Below are 16,846 nucleotides of genomic sequence, written 5' to 3' on the forward strand. Positions count from 1 at the left end.
AAAAAAAAAAAAAAACTGACTGAATGTATTACAATTCTAGTAATTCAGCAGACGCAGGTCGATTTACAGTAGTGAGTGCATACATTTTCGTACTGGTCCCCCGTGGGTATCGAACCAACAACCCTGGTGTTGCAAGCGCCATGCGTTACCAACTGAGCTACACGGAACTATTCTAACAGTATATATTCATAATGTACATATTCATATTTAGGTATAGGTCTGAATAGAGTAAAGTATTGGCTGTAAAATGTCAGACAAAACATATTTGCTAATCTCTAAATTAATAAAAATATGTAGTGAATATCTTTCTAAACTGCGTTACCCATTCCAGTCAGCAGATGGCGATATGCGTCTTCAGATGGTGCTTCTTGCGTGACGTCAAATCTAGTGGACCAGACGTCACGGGATGCTGCTTCAACAACACGGATACTGACTCATTCAACCGCCTCCGGAGCTTGGTAGCCAACAGACAACCGAGAACATCGAAGCTCTTTAGAACATTTTTGCGTAGATTGATCGCGGTGTTTTTAACACAATTCCTGTTTACGTATCTACTAGTTAACTTAGACGTAACTTGCTTGTTAAATTGACAAATGTGTTGATTATACTGAACCTAGCACTAAGCTAATCGCTAATGCTAGCTAGCCCGACCATGAGTTCACAAAGCTACTCTCCTCCTGCTACTGAAGAGGAGGTCTGCTGGACGGAGAATGAAGCTCTGGGGCTGAACATTGTCATTAAAGAAGAGGAGGGAGATATTACAGTAAACGGAGAGGAAGAAGCTTTCAGAGTGAAAGAGGAGGAAGCGGAGGCTATCAGTATCACATTGAACGAAGAGGAGGAGAATGTTACAGTGAAAGAAGAGAAAGAACACTTTAGAGTGAAAGAGGAAGAGGGGATAGAGGCTGTCACAGTGGAAGAAGAGGAGGTAGAAGCTTTCAGAATGAAAAATGAGGAAGAGGAGGCCATAACATTGAAAGAAGAAGAGGAGGGTGTTATAGTGAAAGAAGAGAAAGAACCTTTTAGAGTGAAAGAGGAAGAGGAGGCTATCTCAATAAAAGAGAAGGAGGAAGACGTTTTGGGAGATGAAGAGGAGACTGAAGATCTGATTAACACCAGTGAGTATTGTCTTAACCCAGAATATAAGCTTGTTATAAGCACCATAACCGAGAATATAAGCTTGTTTTACTCGATTGCGTTTAAACAATGCAAATGTAAACAGACACTGTATTGACTCAAAACGTGGTTTAAAACGATCATTTTGATCTCATTCATGGTTGGTCCTTGCATCCATAGCTCTGTCTTTGAATTTGAGTGGATACGTTTCTTCAAAGCCTCAGCTACACTCCCCTATCTATTTATTAGGACAGTGAGCTAAAACGATTCTACACTTCCCTATCTATTTAGTAGGACAGTGAGCTAAAACGTTGAATTACCAATAACAGGGGAGGTTAACATTCTACACTCCCCTATCTATTTAGTGGGACAATGATGCTAAAACGTTGAATTACCAATAACAGGGGAGGTTAACATTCTACACTCCCCTATCTATTTAGTGGGACAATGATGCTAAAACGTTGAATTACCCATAACAGGGGAGGTTAACATTCTTTAGGGGTATGCCTCTAACTTTCTCACTCATTATTATTCATGATTCATTCATGATTATCCCTAATCATGTTAGCATCCACATTTAATATAGAAGTGTTCAGAAACATATTATATTCTTGTGTGACACAATACATTATTTACCATTCATTTCTATTGGGTACAACATCATCTGACACACAACCAAAACAAACTGCAAATGTATCCAACAAGTTTGTAGAGTCTTGAAGCTTGATGTAGTCATTGCGTTCTAGGAATGTGGGACCAAACACTCAACTTTTGACTACTTTAATACGTGTATGAATATACCCTCAAATAAAAGGTGACATTCTGTTCTGTTGTCTGGTATGAAACATTTGATCTCAAATGTAAAATGCTGGAGTATAGAGCCACATTAAACTGTTATCTTCACTGTCCTGATAAATACATAGGGGAGTACACGGGTCTGACAAAACATTGTATTTTTAACTGCTGTAATTACGTTGGTAACCAGTTTATAATAGCAATTAGACACCTTAGGGGTTTGTGGTATATGGCCAATATACCACGGCTAATGGCTGTTCTTGGGCACAACGCAACTCCCATATATCACAGGGAAGGCTAACCTGTAGGAGTTACCATACCCAATCACAGGGATGGCTAACCTATAGGAGTAGGAGTTACATACCCAATCGCAGGGATGGCTAACCTATAGGAGTAGGAGTTACCATACCCAATCACAGGGATGGCTAACCTATAGGAGTTACCATACCCAATCACAGGGATGGCTAACCTATAGGAGTAGGAGTTACCATACCCAATCACAGGGATGGCTAACCTATAGGAGTAGGAGTTACCATACCCAATCACAGGGATGGCTAACCTATAGGAGTAGGAGTTACCATACCCAATCACAGGGATGGCTAACCTATAGGAGTAGGAGTTACCATACCCAATCACAGGGATGGCTAACCTATAGGAGTAGGAGTTACCATACCCAATCACAGGGATGTCTAACCTATAGGAGTAGGAGTTACCATACCCAATCACAGGGATGGCTAACCTATAGGAGTTACCATACCCAATCACAGGGATGGCTAACCTGTAGGAGTTACCATACCCAATCACAGGGATGGCTAACCTATAGGAGTAGGAGTTACCATACCCAATCACAGGGATGGCTAACCTATAGGAGTAGGAGTTACCATACCCAATCACAGGGATGGCTAACCTATAGGAGTAGGAGTTACCATACCCAATCACAGGGATGGCTAACCTATAGGAGTAGGAGTTACCATACCCAATCACAGGGATGGCTAACCTGTAGGAGTTACCATACCCAATCACAGGGATGGCTAACCTATAGGAGTAGGAGTACCATACCCAATCACAGGGATGGCTAACCTATAGGAGTAGGAGTTACCATACCCAATCACAGGGATGGCTAACCTATAGGAGTAGGAGTTACCATACCCAATCACAGGGATGGCTAACCTATAGGAGTAGGAGTTACCATACCCAATCACAGGGATGGCTAACCTATAGGAGTAGTAGTTACCATACCCAATCACAGGGATGGCTAACCTATAGGAGTAGGAGTTACCATACCCAATCACAGGGATGGCTAACCTATAGGAGTAGTAGTTACCATACCTAATCGCAGGGATGGCTAACCTATAGGAGTAGTAGTTACCATACCCAATCACAGGGATGACTAACCTATAGGAGTAGTAGTTACCATACCCAATCACAGGGATGGCTAACCTATAGGAGTAGGAGTTACCATACCCAATCACAGGGATGGCTAACCTATAGGAGTAGGAGTTACCATACCCAATCACAGGGATGGCTAACCTGTAGGAGTTACCATACCCAATCACAGGGATGGCTAACCTGTAGGAGTAGTAGTTACCTAACCCAATCACAGGGATGGCTAACCTGTAGGAGTTACCATACCTAATCACAGGGATGGCTAGCCTGTAGGAGATACCATGCCCAATCACAGGGATGGCTAACCTATAGGAGTAGGAGTTACCATGCCTAATCACAGGGATGGCTAACCTATAGGAGTAGGAGTTACCATACCCAATCACAGGGATGGCTAACCTATAGGAGTAGGAGTTACCATACCCAATCACAGGGATGGCTAACCTATAGGAGTAGGAGTTACCATACCCAATCACAGGGATGGCTAACCTATAGGAGTAGGAGTTACCATACCCAATCACAGGGATGGCTAACCTATAGGAGTAGGAGTTACCATACCCAATCACAGGGATGGCTAACCTATAGGAGTAGGAGTTACCATACCCAATCACAGGGATGGCTAACCTATAGGAGTAGGAGTTACCATACCTAATCACAGGGATGGCTAACTCTGGAAATTCCTGCTGCTGCCACAGACTTAGGAACAACAGCTGAGTCATTTCAGCAACTTGAAATTTCGGAGAAATTAAGCTAATCGATTGCACCCAAATTGGCCCTTTTGATTAATAAGATTCACATAATATTCAATAAATATAGTACCCAACATCCAATTTGGACCAAACTTCTTCCTACCGTTGAGCAGACATGAGGAATCCAATAAAATGGTCAAAAGCCACCCATGGACCCCACACCAAACCCCACCCCAACAACCAGTATACAGTATCAGTTCACTATGTCTGACAAGTAGTATGGAACTGCGGCTTGGAGTATTGCTTCTTCATCATTTAATGAATTCCCCTGTGAATCTGGTGGTGTTTTTTCCCTGTTCAGAGAAATCGGCCACTGAAGTCACTTGTATTATTTCCCATATATTATTGTGACAGTAGCAGGTTCTGACCAATAGATGCCACTCTTCCTGCTACTGCCACACCTTTTTATCATGATGAAAATAAATTGTGTGGTCATCCTCACAAGTCAAGCCAGTCCTCCCGTGAAAGCCGTTCAGTTTGTCCTTCTCTTAGAAACCTGATGCTTCAACCCAAACTCTCCTTTGAATAGTCCATCAAATGGCAGCTCTCTGAGAGGGCTATCCCTATGGTGCAATTCTCATATGAAGACTTTTCCTACAAGCCCAAAACATTTTACAAATGTTATGACAACTCTTAATACAATAACACAATTAGAAACCATTGCATGGCAGGCATAAAATTATTAGAGCTTGGAGCGCCGCCATTTGAGGACTTTTCTGAGCTTCTCGCCAGAACGTTTAAATATTTTATTAGTTTGTTCCAAAACATATGGGCAGATTTATAATTTTGATCAAAATACCACTCTACAACCCGAGACTCTATTTCAAGGCTTACTGTCACGTTTTTTTTCTTCATTTTTGTCGATGACGTCAGGCACCAACTGCAAGAATCAGCCTAAGGCTAATGCTAACAGACCAGCTAGCCTAGCCAAGGAACACGAGGCTACACCAACGGCTGAACAATGCAAAGCCGAGGCGACTAGACAAAAAAAAACTGTTCTACAGGTATTAACTGAAATGAAGCAGGAATTAATTGACAAAATGGACGAAAAGGGGCAGAGATGCAGTCGGCAGAGCTACGAAACCAGGTTAGATGCAACCTCGAGGAACTAGACATCCGCATGACTCTGACTCCATCACCACACTGGAAAAGGAAATCAAAGGAACTTTTTTTATGAGAAAAAAACGAAAATTTGGAGGCAAGATCCCGTCGTTGGAATTTACGTGTGACGGTTGCGAGAGAGAGACAGGAGGATGGCAAGCGCCCTACAGAGTTCACCGCAGAGATGCTACAACAGGCACTCAGCCTGGACAAACCAACTGCTGTTAGACCGCGCACACCGCACTCTACGAGAGAGATCGGGGGATGACCAGCCACCGCGAGCATTCGTGATGAGATGCCACTACTACCAAGAGAAAGAAGCAGTCCTCCGCAAAGCAGCCGAGGTCAAACAAGTGATATCCGCACTTGGAGACCGGATCCGAATCTACCCTGACTACACTCAGGCGTTTACCAAGCAGAGGGCTGCCTTCGGGGGCTGTGAGGGAATCCGTGATGCCCCGTGGTACCCTGAGGATTTGAGGATAACAACCCCCACCCCCAGATGGCGTTCTGAAAAGCTTCTCGGAACCAGCGCTAGCTAAGGGATTTCATTCTGAAGAATTTGACGCGCAAGTGAAGATCGAACACAACAGTAATTCCGTTCTCTCTTTCCAAATTTGGGTGAAATGCTAGCCTAACAAACCAAGCTAGGAAGCAACTGGGCCATTTGGCTATCTGGAGGCTAGTTGTGCTAGCCAGTTTAAGGACTGGGCCATTCGGCTATCTGGAGGCTAGTTGTGCTAGCCAGTTTAAGGAATGGGCCATTTGGCTATCAGGAGGCTAGTTGTGCTAGCCAGTTTAAGGACTGGGCCATTTGGCTATCTGGAGGCTAGTTGTGCTAGCCAGTTTAAGGACTGGGCCATTCGGCTATCTGGAGGCTAGTTGTGCTAGCCAGTTTAAGGACTGGGCCATTTGGCTATCTGGAGGCTAGTTGTGCTAGCCAGTTTAAGGACTGGGCCATTTGGCTATCTGGAGGCTAGTTGTGCTAGCCAGTTTAAGGACTGGGCCATTCGGCTATCTGGAGGCTAGTTGTGCTAGCCAGTTTAAGGACTGGGCCATTTGGCTATCAGGAGGCTAGTTGTGCTAGCCAGTTTAAGGACTGAACCGGGCCATCCAGCTGCATGGCTGTTACTTTTGTTGATTTGTTAACGGACTGGTCACCTGTGCTGCAAGGGGCTGTAACTCCACCTGGAGAAGATGGGTAACTAGCTATAACGTTATGTGAATTTCTTCCAGTAATCAGCATTTTTTTTTTATTGTGGCCCGTGTTAGCTAACATTTACGTTACAGATCGGACCCCCTTTAGCTAACATTAGTTGACGTCACTTGTTCTCAATCTCAGCTAATTCGGACTATTCATGATGCTTAGAACAAAAGTGAAATAATACTTCGGTAGTTTTGCTTAGATGGCTACCTAGTAGTGTGTGTTGCACGTTATGTACATCTAAGGATTTCACTTTTTTTGTTTAGCTCTCATTTTTTTTTTGAGGCAACCATTAGTTTACTTATAATAGAACATCAAAGGGGTTTCCCTGTTTGCTAACCTTGTAGTTGGTCCTCTGTAGCTCAATTGGTAGAGCACGGCGCTTGTAACGCCAGGGTAGTGGGTTCGATCCCCGGGACCACCCATACACAAAAAATGTATGCACACATGACTGTAAGTCCCTTTGGATAAAAGCGTCTGCTAATTGGCATATTATTATTTACATTTTTTTTACATTTTACATCATTTAGCAGACGCTCTTATCCAGAGCGACTTACATTATTATTATTTTTTTTCATACCCCCTGTGGGAATCGAACCCATAACCCTGGCGTTGCAAACGCCATGCTCTATCAACTGAGCTCCCTCCCTGCCGGCCCTGCCTCCCCTACCCTGGACGACGCTGGGCCAATTGCGCGCCGCCCCATGGGTCTCCCGGTCACTGCCGGCTATGACAGAGCCTGGATTCTAACCAGGATCTCTAGTGGCACAGCTAGCACTGCGATGCAGTGCCTTAGACCACTGCGCCACTCAACTTATTATTATAAAGTGGTTTCCCTGTTTGCTAACCCTGTAGCTAACCCATGTCCATTAATCCATTGTACAACGCAGCCGTAGCTGTTATCGTTCTCCACCATAGTTTGGCGTTCTACATCTAAGCTATCATTTTAGATCGTCTCTACTTTCATTGGTTTAGTTCTCGTTCGTAATTCCCATCTGTTATTATGTAGCTCAGTGTAGCCCGTAGCCATGGGACATGTATAAAAAATGTACATCAGTACATGTCATACCAACTACATCCACTAGAGTGCATACAAGCTAACGGGATGATCGTTGAGCTGCATAGCCCCGCTGTCTTTACATCCACTAGAGTGCATACAAGCTAACGGGATGATCGTTGAGCTGCATAGCCCCGCTGTCTTTACATCCACTAGAGTGCATACAAGCTAACGGGATGATCGTTGAGCTGCATAGCCCCGCTGTCTTCGCAATAAGAGGGGGTTGATCTGGGCTATTGTGTATTGCGCCACAATAATGCACAAAAAAATCTGTTTGTTATTTTGAAGGGAGTTTCCTCTCCTTTTACTAGCTTGCTGACTTGAGTCATTTTGAGTCCTAAATTAATAAACGTAATTGAAGTGTTACAGAACACAAAAGGAACGTGGTTACCACACTGAGATATTTACTCTCAGTAACATTAACATTTACATTGAAAGGTTGTTATGCAAGGAAGTTACTGATCACTGCATGTGTGTATGTATGTATGTATGTATGTATGTATGTATGTATGTATGTATGTATGTATGTATGTATGTATGTATGTATGTATGTATGTATGTATGTATGTATGTATGTATGTATGTATGTATGTATGCCTTTCAGTGTGTGTGTATGTATGTATGTATGTATGTATGTATGTATGTATGTATGTATGTATGTATGTATGTATGTATGTATGTATGTATGTATGCCTTTCAGTGTGTATGTATGTATGTATGCCTTTCAGTGTGTATGTATGTATGCCTTCGGAAAGTATTCAGACCCCTTAACTTTTTCCACATTTTGTTACGTTACAGCCTTATTCTAAAATAGATTAAATATTTTTCCCCCTCATCAATCTACTACACACAATACCCCATATTGACAAAACAAAACAATATATATTTTTTTGTTGCTAATTTATTAAAAATATAAAACGGAAATATCACATTTACATAAGTATTCAGACCCTTTACTCAGTACTTTGTTGAAGCACCTTTGGCAGCAATTACAGCATCGAGTCTTCTTGGGTATGACGCTACAAGCTTGGCACACCTGTATTTGGGGAGTTTCTCCCATTCTTCTCTGCAGATCCTCTCAAGCTCTGTCAGGTTGGATGGGGAGCGTCGCTGCGCAGCTATTTTCAGGTCTCTCCAGAGATGTTAGATCGGGTTCAAGTCCGGACTCTGGCTGGGCCACTCAAGGACATTCAGAGACTTGTCCCGAAGCCACTCCTGCGTTTTCCTGCATCTTCTTGGCTGTGTGCTTAGGGTCATTGTCCTGTTGGAAGGTGAACCTTCACCCCCAGTCTGAGGTCCTGAGCGCTCTGGAGCAGGTTATCATCAAGGATCTTTCTGTACTTTTCGGCGTTCATCTTTCCCTGGATCCTGACTAGTCACCCAGTCCCTGCCGCTGAAAAACATCCCCACAGCATGATGCTGCCACCACCATGCTTCACCGTAGGGATGGTGCCAGGTTTCCTCCAGACATGACGCTTGGTATTCAGGCCTAAAAGTTCAATATTGGTTTCATCAGAGCAGAGAATCTTGTTTCTCATGGTCTGAGAGTCCTTTGGGTGCCTTTTGGCAAACTCCAAGCAGGCTTTCATGTGCCTTTTACTGAGGAGTGGCTTCCGTCTGGCCTCTCTACCATAAAGACCTGATTAGTGGAGTGCTGTAGAGATGGTTGTCCTTCTGGAAGATTCTCCCATCTCCACAGACGAACTCTGGAGCTCTGTCAGAGTCACCATCGGGTTCTTGGTCACCTCCCTGACCAAGGCCCTTCTCCCCCGATTGCTCAGTTTGGCCGGGTGGCCAGCTCTAGGAAGAGTCTTGGTGGTTCCCAACTTCTTCCATTTAAGACTGATGGAAGCCACTGTGTTCTTGGGGACCTTCAATGCTGCTGAAATGTTTTGGTATACTTCCCCAGATCTGTGCCTCGACACAATCCTGTCTCTGAGCTCTACGGACAATTCCTTCGACCTCATGGATTGGTTTTTGCTCTGGCATGCATTGTCAACTGTGGGACCTTATATAGACAGGTGTGTGCCTTTCCAAATCATGTCCAAACAATTGAATCTACGACAGGTGGAGTCCAATCAAGTTGTAGAAACATCTCAAGGATGATCAATGGAAACAGGATGCACCTAAACTCAATTTCAAGTCTCATAGCAAAGGGTCTGAATACTCATGTAAATAAGGTATTTCTGTTTTTGATTTTGAATACATTTGCAAAAATGTCTAAAAATCTGTTTTCACTTTGTCATTATGGAGAGAGTACCTGGAGCGTCCCAGTGATTATAACCACCACTAGTCACCTCCTCCACAGTACCTGGAGCATCCCAGTGATTATAACCACCACTAGTCACCTCCTCCACAGCACCTGGAGCATCCCAGTGATATAACCACCACTAGTCACCTCCTCCACAGTACCTGGAGCATCCCAGTGATATAACCACCACTAGTCACCTCCTCCACAGTACCTGGAGCATCCCAGTGATATAACCACCACTAGTCACCTCCTCCACAGCACCTGGAGTGTCCCAGTGATTATAACCACCACTAGTCACCTCCTCAACAGTACCTGGAGCATCCCAGTGATATAACCACCACTAGTCACCTCCTCCACAGTACCTGGAGCATCCCAGTGATATAACCACCACTAGTCACCTCTTCCACAGTACCTGGAGCATCCCAGTGATATAACCACCACTAGTCACCTCCTCCACAGTACCTGGAGCATCCCAGTGATATAACCACCACTAGTCACCTCCTCCACAGTACCTGGAGCATCCCAGTGATATAACCACCACTAGTCACCTCCTCCACAGTACCTGGAGCATCCCAGTGATATAACCACCACTAGTCACCTCCTCCACAGTACCTGGAGCATCCCAGTGATTATAACCACCACTAGTCACCTCCTCCACAGTACCTGGAGCGTCCCAGTGATACAACCACCACTAGTCACCTCCTCCACAGTACCTGGAGCGTCCCAGTGATATAACCACCACTAGTCACCTCCTCCACAGTACCTGGAGCATCCCAGTGATTATAACCACCACTAGTCACCTCCTCCACAGTACCTGGAGCGTCCCAGTGATATAACCACCACTAGTCACCTCCTCCACAGTACCTGGAGCATCCCAGTGATATAACCACCACTAGTCACCTCCTCCACAGTACCTGGAGCATCCCAGTGATTATAACCACCACTAGTCACCTCCTCCACAGTACCTGGAGCGTCCCAGTGATATAACCACCACTAGTCACCTCCTCCACAGTACCTGGAGCGTCCCAGTGATATAACCACCACTTGTCACCTCCTCCACAGTACCTGGAGCGTCCCAGTGATTATAACCACCACTAGTCAGCTCCTCCACAGTACCTGGAGCATCCCAGTGATATAACCACCACTAGTCACCTCCTCCACAGTACCTGGAGCATCCCAGTGATTATAACCACCACTAGTCACCTCCTCCACAGTACCTGGAGCGTCCCAGTGATATAACCACCACTAGTCACCTCCTCCACAGTACCTGGAGCATCCCAGTGATATAACCACCACTAGTCACCTCCTCCACAGTACCTGGAGCATCCCAGTGATTATAACCACCACTAGTCACCTCCTCCACAGTACCTGGAGCGTCCCAGTGATATAACCACCACTAGTCACCTCCTCCACAGTACCTGGAGCGTCCCAGTGATATAACCACCACTTGTCACCTCCTCCACAGTACCTGGAGCGTCCCAGTGATTATAACCACCACTAGTCACCTCCTCCACAGTACCTGGAGCATCCCAGTGATATAACCACCACTAGTCACCTCCTCCACAGTACCTGGAGCATCCCAGTGATATAACCACCACTAGTCACCTCCTCCACAGTACCTGGAGCGTCCCAGTGATATAACCACCACTAGTCACCTCCTCCACAGTACCTGGAGCATCACAGTGATATAACCACCACTAGTCACCTCCTCCACAGTACCTGGAGCATCCCAGTGATATAACCACCACTAGTCACCTCCTCCACAGTACCTGGAGCGTCCCAGTGATATAACCACCACTAGTCACCTCCTCCACAGTACCTGGAGCATCACAGTGATATAACCACCACTAGTCACCTCCTCCACAGTACCTGGAGCATCCCAGTGATATAACCACCACTAGTCACCTCCTCCACAGTACCTGGAGCATCCCAGTGATATAACCACCACTAGTCACCTCCTCCACAGCACCTGGAGCGTCACAGTGATATAACCACCACTAGTCACCTCCTCCACAGTACCTGGAGCGTCACAGTGATATAACCACCACTAGTCACCTCCTCCACAGTACCTGGAGCATCCCAGTTATATAACCACCACTAGTCACCTCCTCCACAGTACCTGGAGCGTCACAGTGATTATAACCACCACTAGTCACCTCCTCCACAGTACCTGGAGCATCCCAGTGATTATAACCACCACTAGTCACCTCCTCCACAGTACCTGGAGCATCCCAGTGATTACAACCACCACTAGTCACCTCCTCCACAGTACCTGGAGCGTCCCAGTGATTATAACCACCACTAGTCACCTCCTCCACAGTACCTGGAGCGTCCCAGTGATTATAACCAACACAGTGCTGTGGCAGACATATTTCACTCAATTTAGTGACTTTTCTACATATAAAAGGGGGAGAGCTGGGAGAGAACACAGCCCACCTCATTCAGTTTGGTAACAGCAACTGACGTCACACACAACAAAATACCACAGATTAAACAAGTGAGGAAAAAGGGGTGGTTTGGTGAATATTCATATCGCTGTTCACTGACTCCTGTTGCACTTGCATCCAGAGCTCTGTCTATTCATGTGAGAGGGGTGATTTGGTGAATATTCATATCGCTGTTCACTGACTCCTGTTGCACTTGCATCCAGAGCTCTGTCTATTCATGTGAGAGGGGTGATTTGGTGAATATTCATCGCTGTTCACTGACTCCTGTTGCACTTGCATCCAGAGCTCTGTCTATTCATGTGAGAGGGGTGATTTGGTGAATATTTATCGCTGTTCACTGACTCCTGTTGCACTTGCATCCAGAGCTCTGTCTATTAATCTGAGAGGGGTGATTTGGTGAATATTCATATCGCTGTTCACTGACTCCTGTTGCACTTGCATCCAGAGCTCTGTCTATTCATGTGAGAGGGGTGATTTGGTGAATATTCATATCGCTGTTCACTGACTCCTGTTGCACTTGCATCCAGAGCTCTGTCTATTCATGTGAGAGGGGTGATTTGGTGAATATTCATCGCTGTTCACTGACTCCTGTTGCACTTGCATCCAGAGCTCTGTCTATTCATGTGAGAGGGGTGATTTGGTGAATATTCATCGCTGTTCACTGACTCCTGTTGCACTTGCATCCAGAGCTCTGTCTATTCATGTGAGAGTGGTTACATTGGTCAAACCCCCATCCTACAGTATATAGCAAAACAGTGGTAGGATGTCCAGTAGCAAATAACAATAATGTACTTAAAATGTATCCTATTTATCCATTAGGTATAATACATGTATCCTATACTGACTAGTCTATTTATCTATTAGGTCTAATAAATGCATAACAACACTAAGTTTAATAGTGTTTTTATTGGCTTACAAAGCACTACAACCACTGATATTTTAATGAGGGATCTAGTCTTGATTAAACCTCAAAGGAAAACAGTTTTATCATGTGGAGGTTTCATTCAGGTCTCAGTTTAACAAAATACTCTGTTTGTCTTTGGCAGGAGAGAGACCTGACTCTCACTCTGACAGCGGGAAGAGTCCTTCAGGGGAACCAGACCCAGAGACGTCCAAACCAGCGAGACAACATCACTGCTCCCACTGTGGAAAGAGTTTTACCCGGTTCTGGAACCTAAAACAGCATGAGACGATGCACACAGGAGAAAAGCCTTTCCAGTGTTCCCAGTGTGGAAAGAGTTTTACCTGGTTAAGGGCCCTGAATAGGCATGAGGAAATGCATACAGCAGGGAGGAAGACCTACCAATGCTCCCAGTGTGGAAAGAGTTTTACTCAGTTAGGGAGCCTGAAAATACATAAGAGAATACATACAGGAGAGAAACCTTTCCCCTGTTCCCTGTGCGGAAAGAGTTTTACCATGTTAGGAAATCTAAAAAAGCATGAGAAAATACACTCAGGAGAGAAGCCTTACCACTGTTCCCTGTGTGGAAATAGTTTTACCCAGCTAGGGAGCCTGAAAACACACGAGAGAATGCACACAGGGGAGAAGCCGTATTACTGCTCCCAGTGTGGCAAGTATTTTTCTCATTTAGAGACCCTGAAAATACATAAGAGAATACATACAGGAGAGAAGCCTCATCACTGCTCCCAGTGTGGAAAGAGTTTGACCACTTTAGGCAACCTAAAAGAGCATGAGAGGAAACACACAGGAGAAAAGCCTTTCCAATGCTCCCAGTGTGGAAAGAGTTTTACACATTTAGGGAGCCTGAAAAGGCATAAAGGAATACACTCAGGAGAAAGGCCCTACCAATGCTCCAAGTGTGGAAAGAGATTTTCACGATTACAGGACCTTACATCACATGAGACGACACACCTGACCACTGCTCCCAATGTCTAAGTACTTTTACCTTGTTAGGGAGCCCGAAAACACATGAGAGGACACACACAGGAGAAAAGACTACCACTGTTCTCAGTGTGGAATAAGATTTACCCGGTTATGGAACCTGAAAGACCATGAAAGAATACATACAACATTTACATTTTAGTCATTTAGCAGACGCTCTTATCCAGAGCGACTTACAGTTAGTGAGTGCATACATTATTATTTTTTTATTTTATTTTTTACAAATACACAGGAAGAGAAGACATACCACTGCTCTCATTGTGGAAATACGTTTTCCCAGTCAGAGGACCTGAAATCACATGAGAGAATAGAGAGGCTGTGTTCTGACTTATGTTTTTGACTGAGAGTTTGTGTTTCTGCCACATGAAATCATACTCAAAAAAAGGTTTACAGGATTGATATAAAAAAATAGGCCAGTTTTTTATTTTTTTATCTCAAGACATGATCATGTCTAAAATCGGTACTAAATATTTTTAAAATATGTATTTCGTTTTGATTATGAGCTTTGATTGACTTTATACAAGCAGTGGCGACCCGTCATTCAGGCCTGAGCCTGTTTTGAGCCCCGCCTGTTTTGAGACCTGCCTGTTTTGAGACCCACCTGTTTAGCGGAATTTTTGTTGTTGTTATTGTTGCTTGTATTTTATGTCACATATCAGTTTGCAAACAATGTAAAAAAAAAATTTTTTAATATTGAGTTAATAAAGCCGCATACAAACTTGGTTTATTTTTTGCTTTCTTGAGTAAAGCGGCTCCAAAATGCAGGTGTTTCAGCCTAGCTCAGTGCTTTCTGTGTGGGTGGGGCAGCCAGCGGAACATACGGAGTGTAGGGGTTGGTCATGTTCTCTAGTTGCGCCGTGATTGGCTCAGTGTTCTGTCACTCATGGGAACATTATTACATCATCGCAAGTTGGAAATCGCAAATTCAACAATGAATGGTTTGGAAGGAATCAGGGGCAAAGTGTTGTAAAGCAATCACTAGCCTGCTATTCAGTGGAGTGGGTGTGTGGTCCCAAATCTGGCTTTAAGGGTCTATTTTTCTTGCTTAAAAGGATAAGCATTCACACGCAGCACCATGGGCCAAAAAAGGTTGAATAATTATCAATTCAGCATGACTTCTGCCGAGTTCAAAAAACAACTGGGAACTGGGAAATCTCAGACTTCAGTGAGTTCAAGACAACTGGGAACCCTGAAAAAAATGAGCTCTGAGTCATCCAACTCGGAATTCCAATTCGGGAACTCGGGAGCTCCGACCTGAAGATCACTGACGTCATGATTCGACCTTGTTTTTTTTCCAGAGTTCCCAGTTGTCTTGAAAGCACCATCAATCCAGAGAATGCCAGACTTCGATGACAACATTTGCCCACAAGAAGGACCGCATAGCCACCTTCCTGTTCAAGTGAGCACAGCACAACAAGGTGAGTCCAAAAAATGTATTGTATGCTGCTGCATAAATGAAGTAATATGCCAGGGAGATATGTATACTGAAGCTAAGAAAGTAATACTAAGTGTATGTTGTGTAGTAAGCTGTCAGTAGCCCATGTGCCTCACCCTAATAATTTGGTCCCTTTTGACTGAGAATTAGTGTTTTTGTTTATGCCACATGAAATCAATATGTATGAAAGCTTACTTAGAAATAGTTCTACTTTTAAAAAATTATCTCAGATAAAAAGCTTAAAATGTCTGCTTTGTTTATACACTTTAATATATTGGATACAAGTAGAATCCCTTAGATTTAATTTGATATTTTTGTAATGTCAATGATTTAATAGACCAGGGGAAGACCAACCCTGTTCCTGTCTTGACCCCTTAAATAGATTAATAGAATGTGCATTTCTTGATTCTAACCTTGGAACCTCCATTAATTGAGTTGTTGTTGTTTCATTGAGTTAATTGGTGTATTTTAGTCGTCAAGCTAAAAGGTGTATGAAAATGCGATGACGTTGTTCTGATAACATTGATAAGTTGTTCGTTGACATGTTCTCTGTTGTCCTGCATACTGAATGTGCGTACGTCATTGGTTTTGTGTTGTGTGTTATGTTCTGAAGGTCAATCCTTTCTCCGTCTTGCTTTTCTAGCCGCTGACTGATCAAAACTGTCTGTTAGCGTAATGAACTGCATGTTATGCCATGTTCTCAGCAACATTTACATAGACGAGCATAGACACAGTACAATACTGTAATAATACCGCACACAATAAAAAAATGTGCCAAATAAATTAACTCTATGTCCTGAATACAAAGTGTAATGTTTGGGACAAACACGTTGGTGGCTGCATCATGCTATGTTTAGCCTACTGAAACACCCTGCTCAAACAGAGGGATGCTACGTTAGCTAGCTTGCTAGTTTAGCCTACTGAAACACCCTGCTCAAACAGAGGGATGCTACGTTAGCTAGCTGGCTAGTTTAGCCTACTGAAACACCCTGCTCAAACAGAGGGATGCTATGTTAGCTAGCTGGCTAGTTTAGCCTACTGAAACACCCTGCTCAAACAGAGGGATGCTACGTTAGCTAGCTGGCTAGTTTAGCCTAGTGAAACACCCTGCTCAAACAGAGGGATGCTATGTTAGCTAGCTGGCTATGACTTTCCAACACAACACTGGAACGCTTCCAAGTCAAGGTAAACTTTTGTTTTTACTAATTTATTGCCACCGGGGCCCGCCGGTGTAACTGCTTACTGACTATACACTGTAATGTTACTGGATGATTGTAGCGGGTTTACTAACGCGTTAGTTCTATTAGCTATTGTAGTGAATTGACATTATGATGGTGTTAAATGTTTTTTAAGTGGAACTGAAATAATGTTGATTTTAGTATCAAGAGGGAATGTTTTAGTGTAA

General features: G+C 44.0%; 1 protein-coding gene across 1 annotated transcript; it reads left to right on the top strand.

Annotated features, from left to right (window-relative positions):
* Positions 1 to 513: 513 nt before the first annotated feature.
* Positions 514 to 14,728, top strand: LOC311120490 (uncharacterized protein). The gene is made up of 2 exons (XM_084195077.1): positions 514 to 1,118; positions 13,150 to 14,728. The coding sequence occupies exons 1-2, from the start codon at positions 635 to 637 to the stop codon at positions 13,998 to 14,000; spliced, it is 1,335 nt and encodes a 444-aa protein (XP_084051203.1). The 5' UTR covers positions 514 to 634; the 3' UTR covers positions 14,001 to 14,728.
* Positions 14,729 to 16,846: the final 2,118 nt, after the last annotated feature.

Source organism: Coregonus lavaretus, assembly GCF_964263955.1.
Source record: "Coregonus lavaretus genome assembly, contig: HAP1_SCAFFOLD_47, whole genome shotgun sequence".
NCBI lineage: Eukaryota > Metazoa > Chordata > Actinopteri > Salmoniformes > Salmonidae > Coregonus > Coregonus lavaretus.

Excerpts from the sequence above, each read along its gene's own strand:
- LOC311120490 (XM_084195077.1), top strand. The coding sequence starts at position 635 with ATGCTAGCTAGCCCGACCATGAGTTCACAAAGCTACTCTCCTCCTGCT. Across the intron at positions 1,119-13,149 it reads TGAAGATCTGATTAACACCA|GAGAGAGACCTGACTCTCAC; the intron begins GTGAGTATTGTC and ends TGTCTTTGGCAG.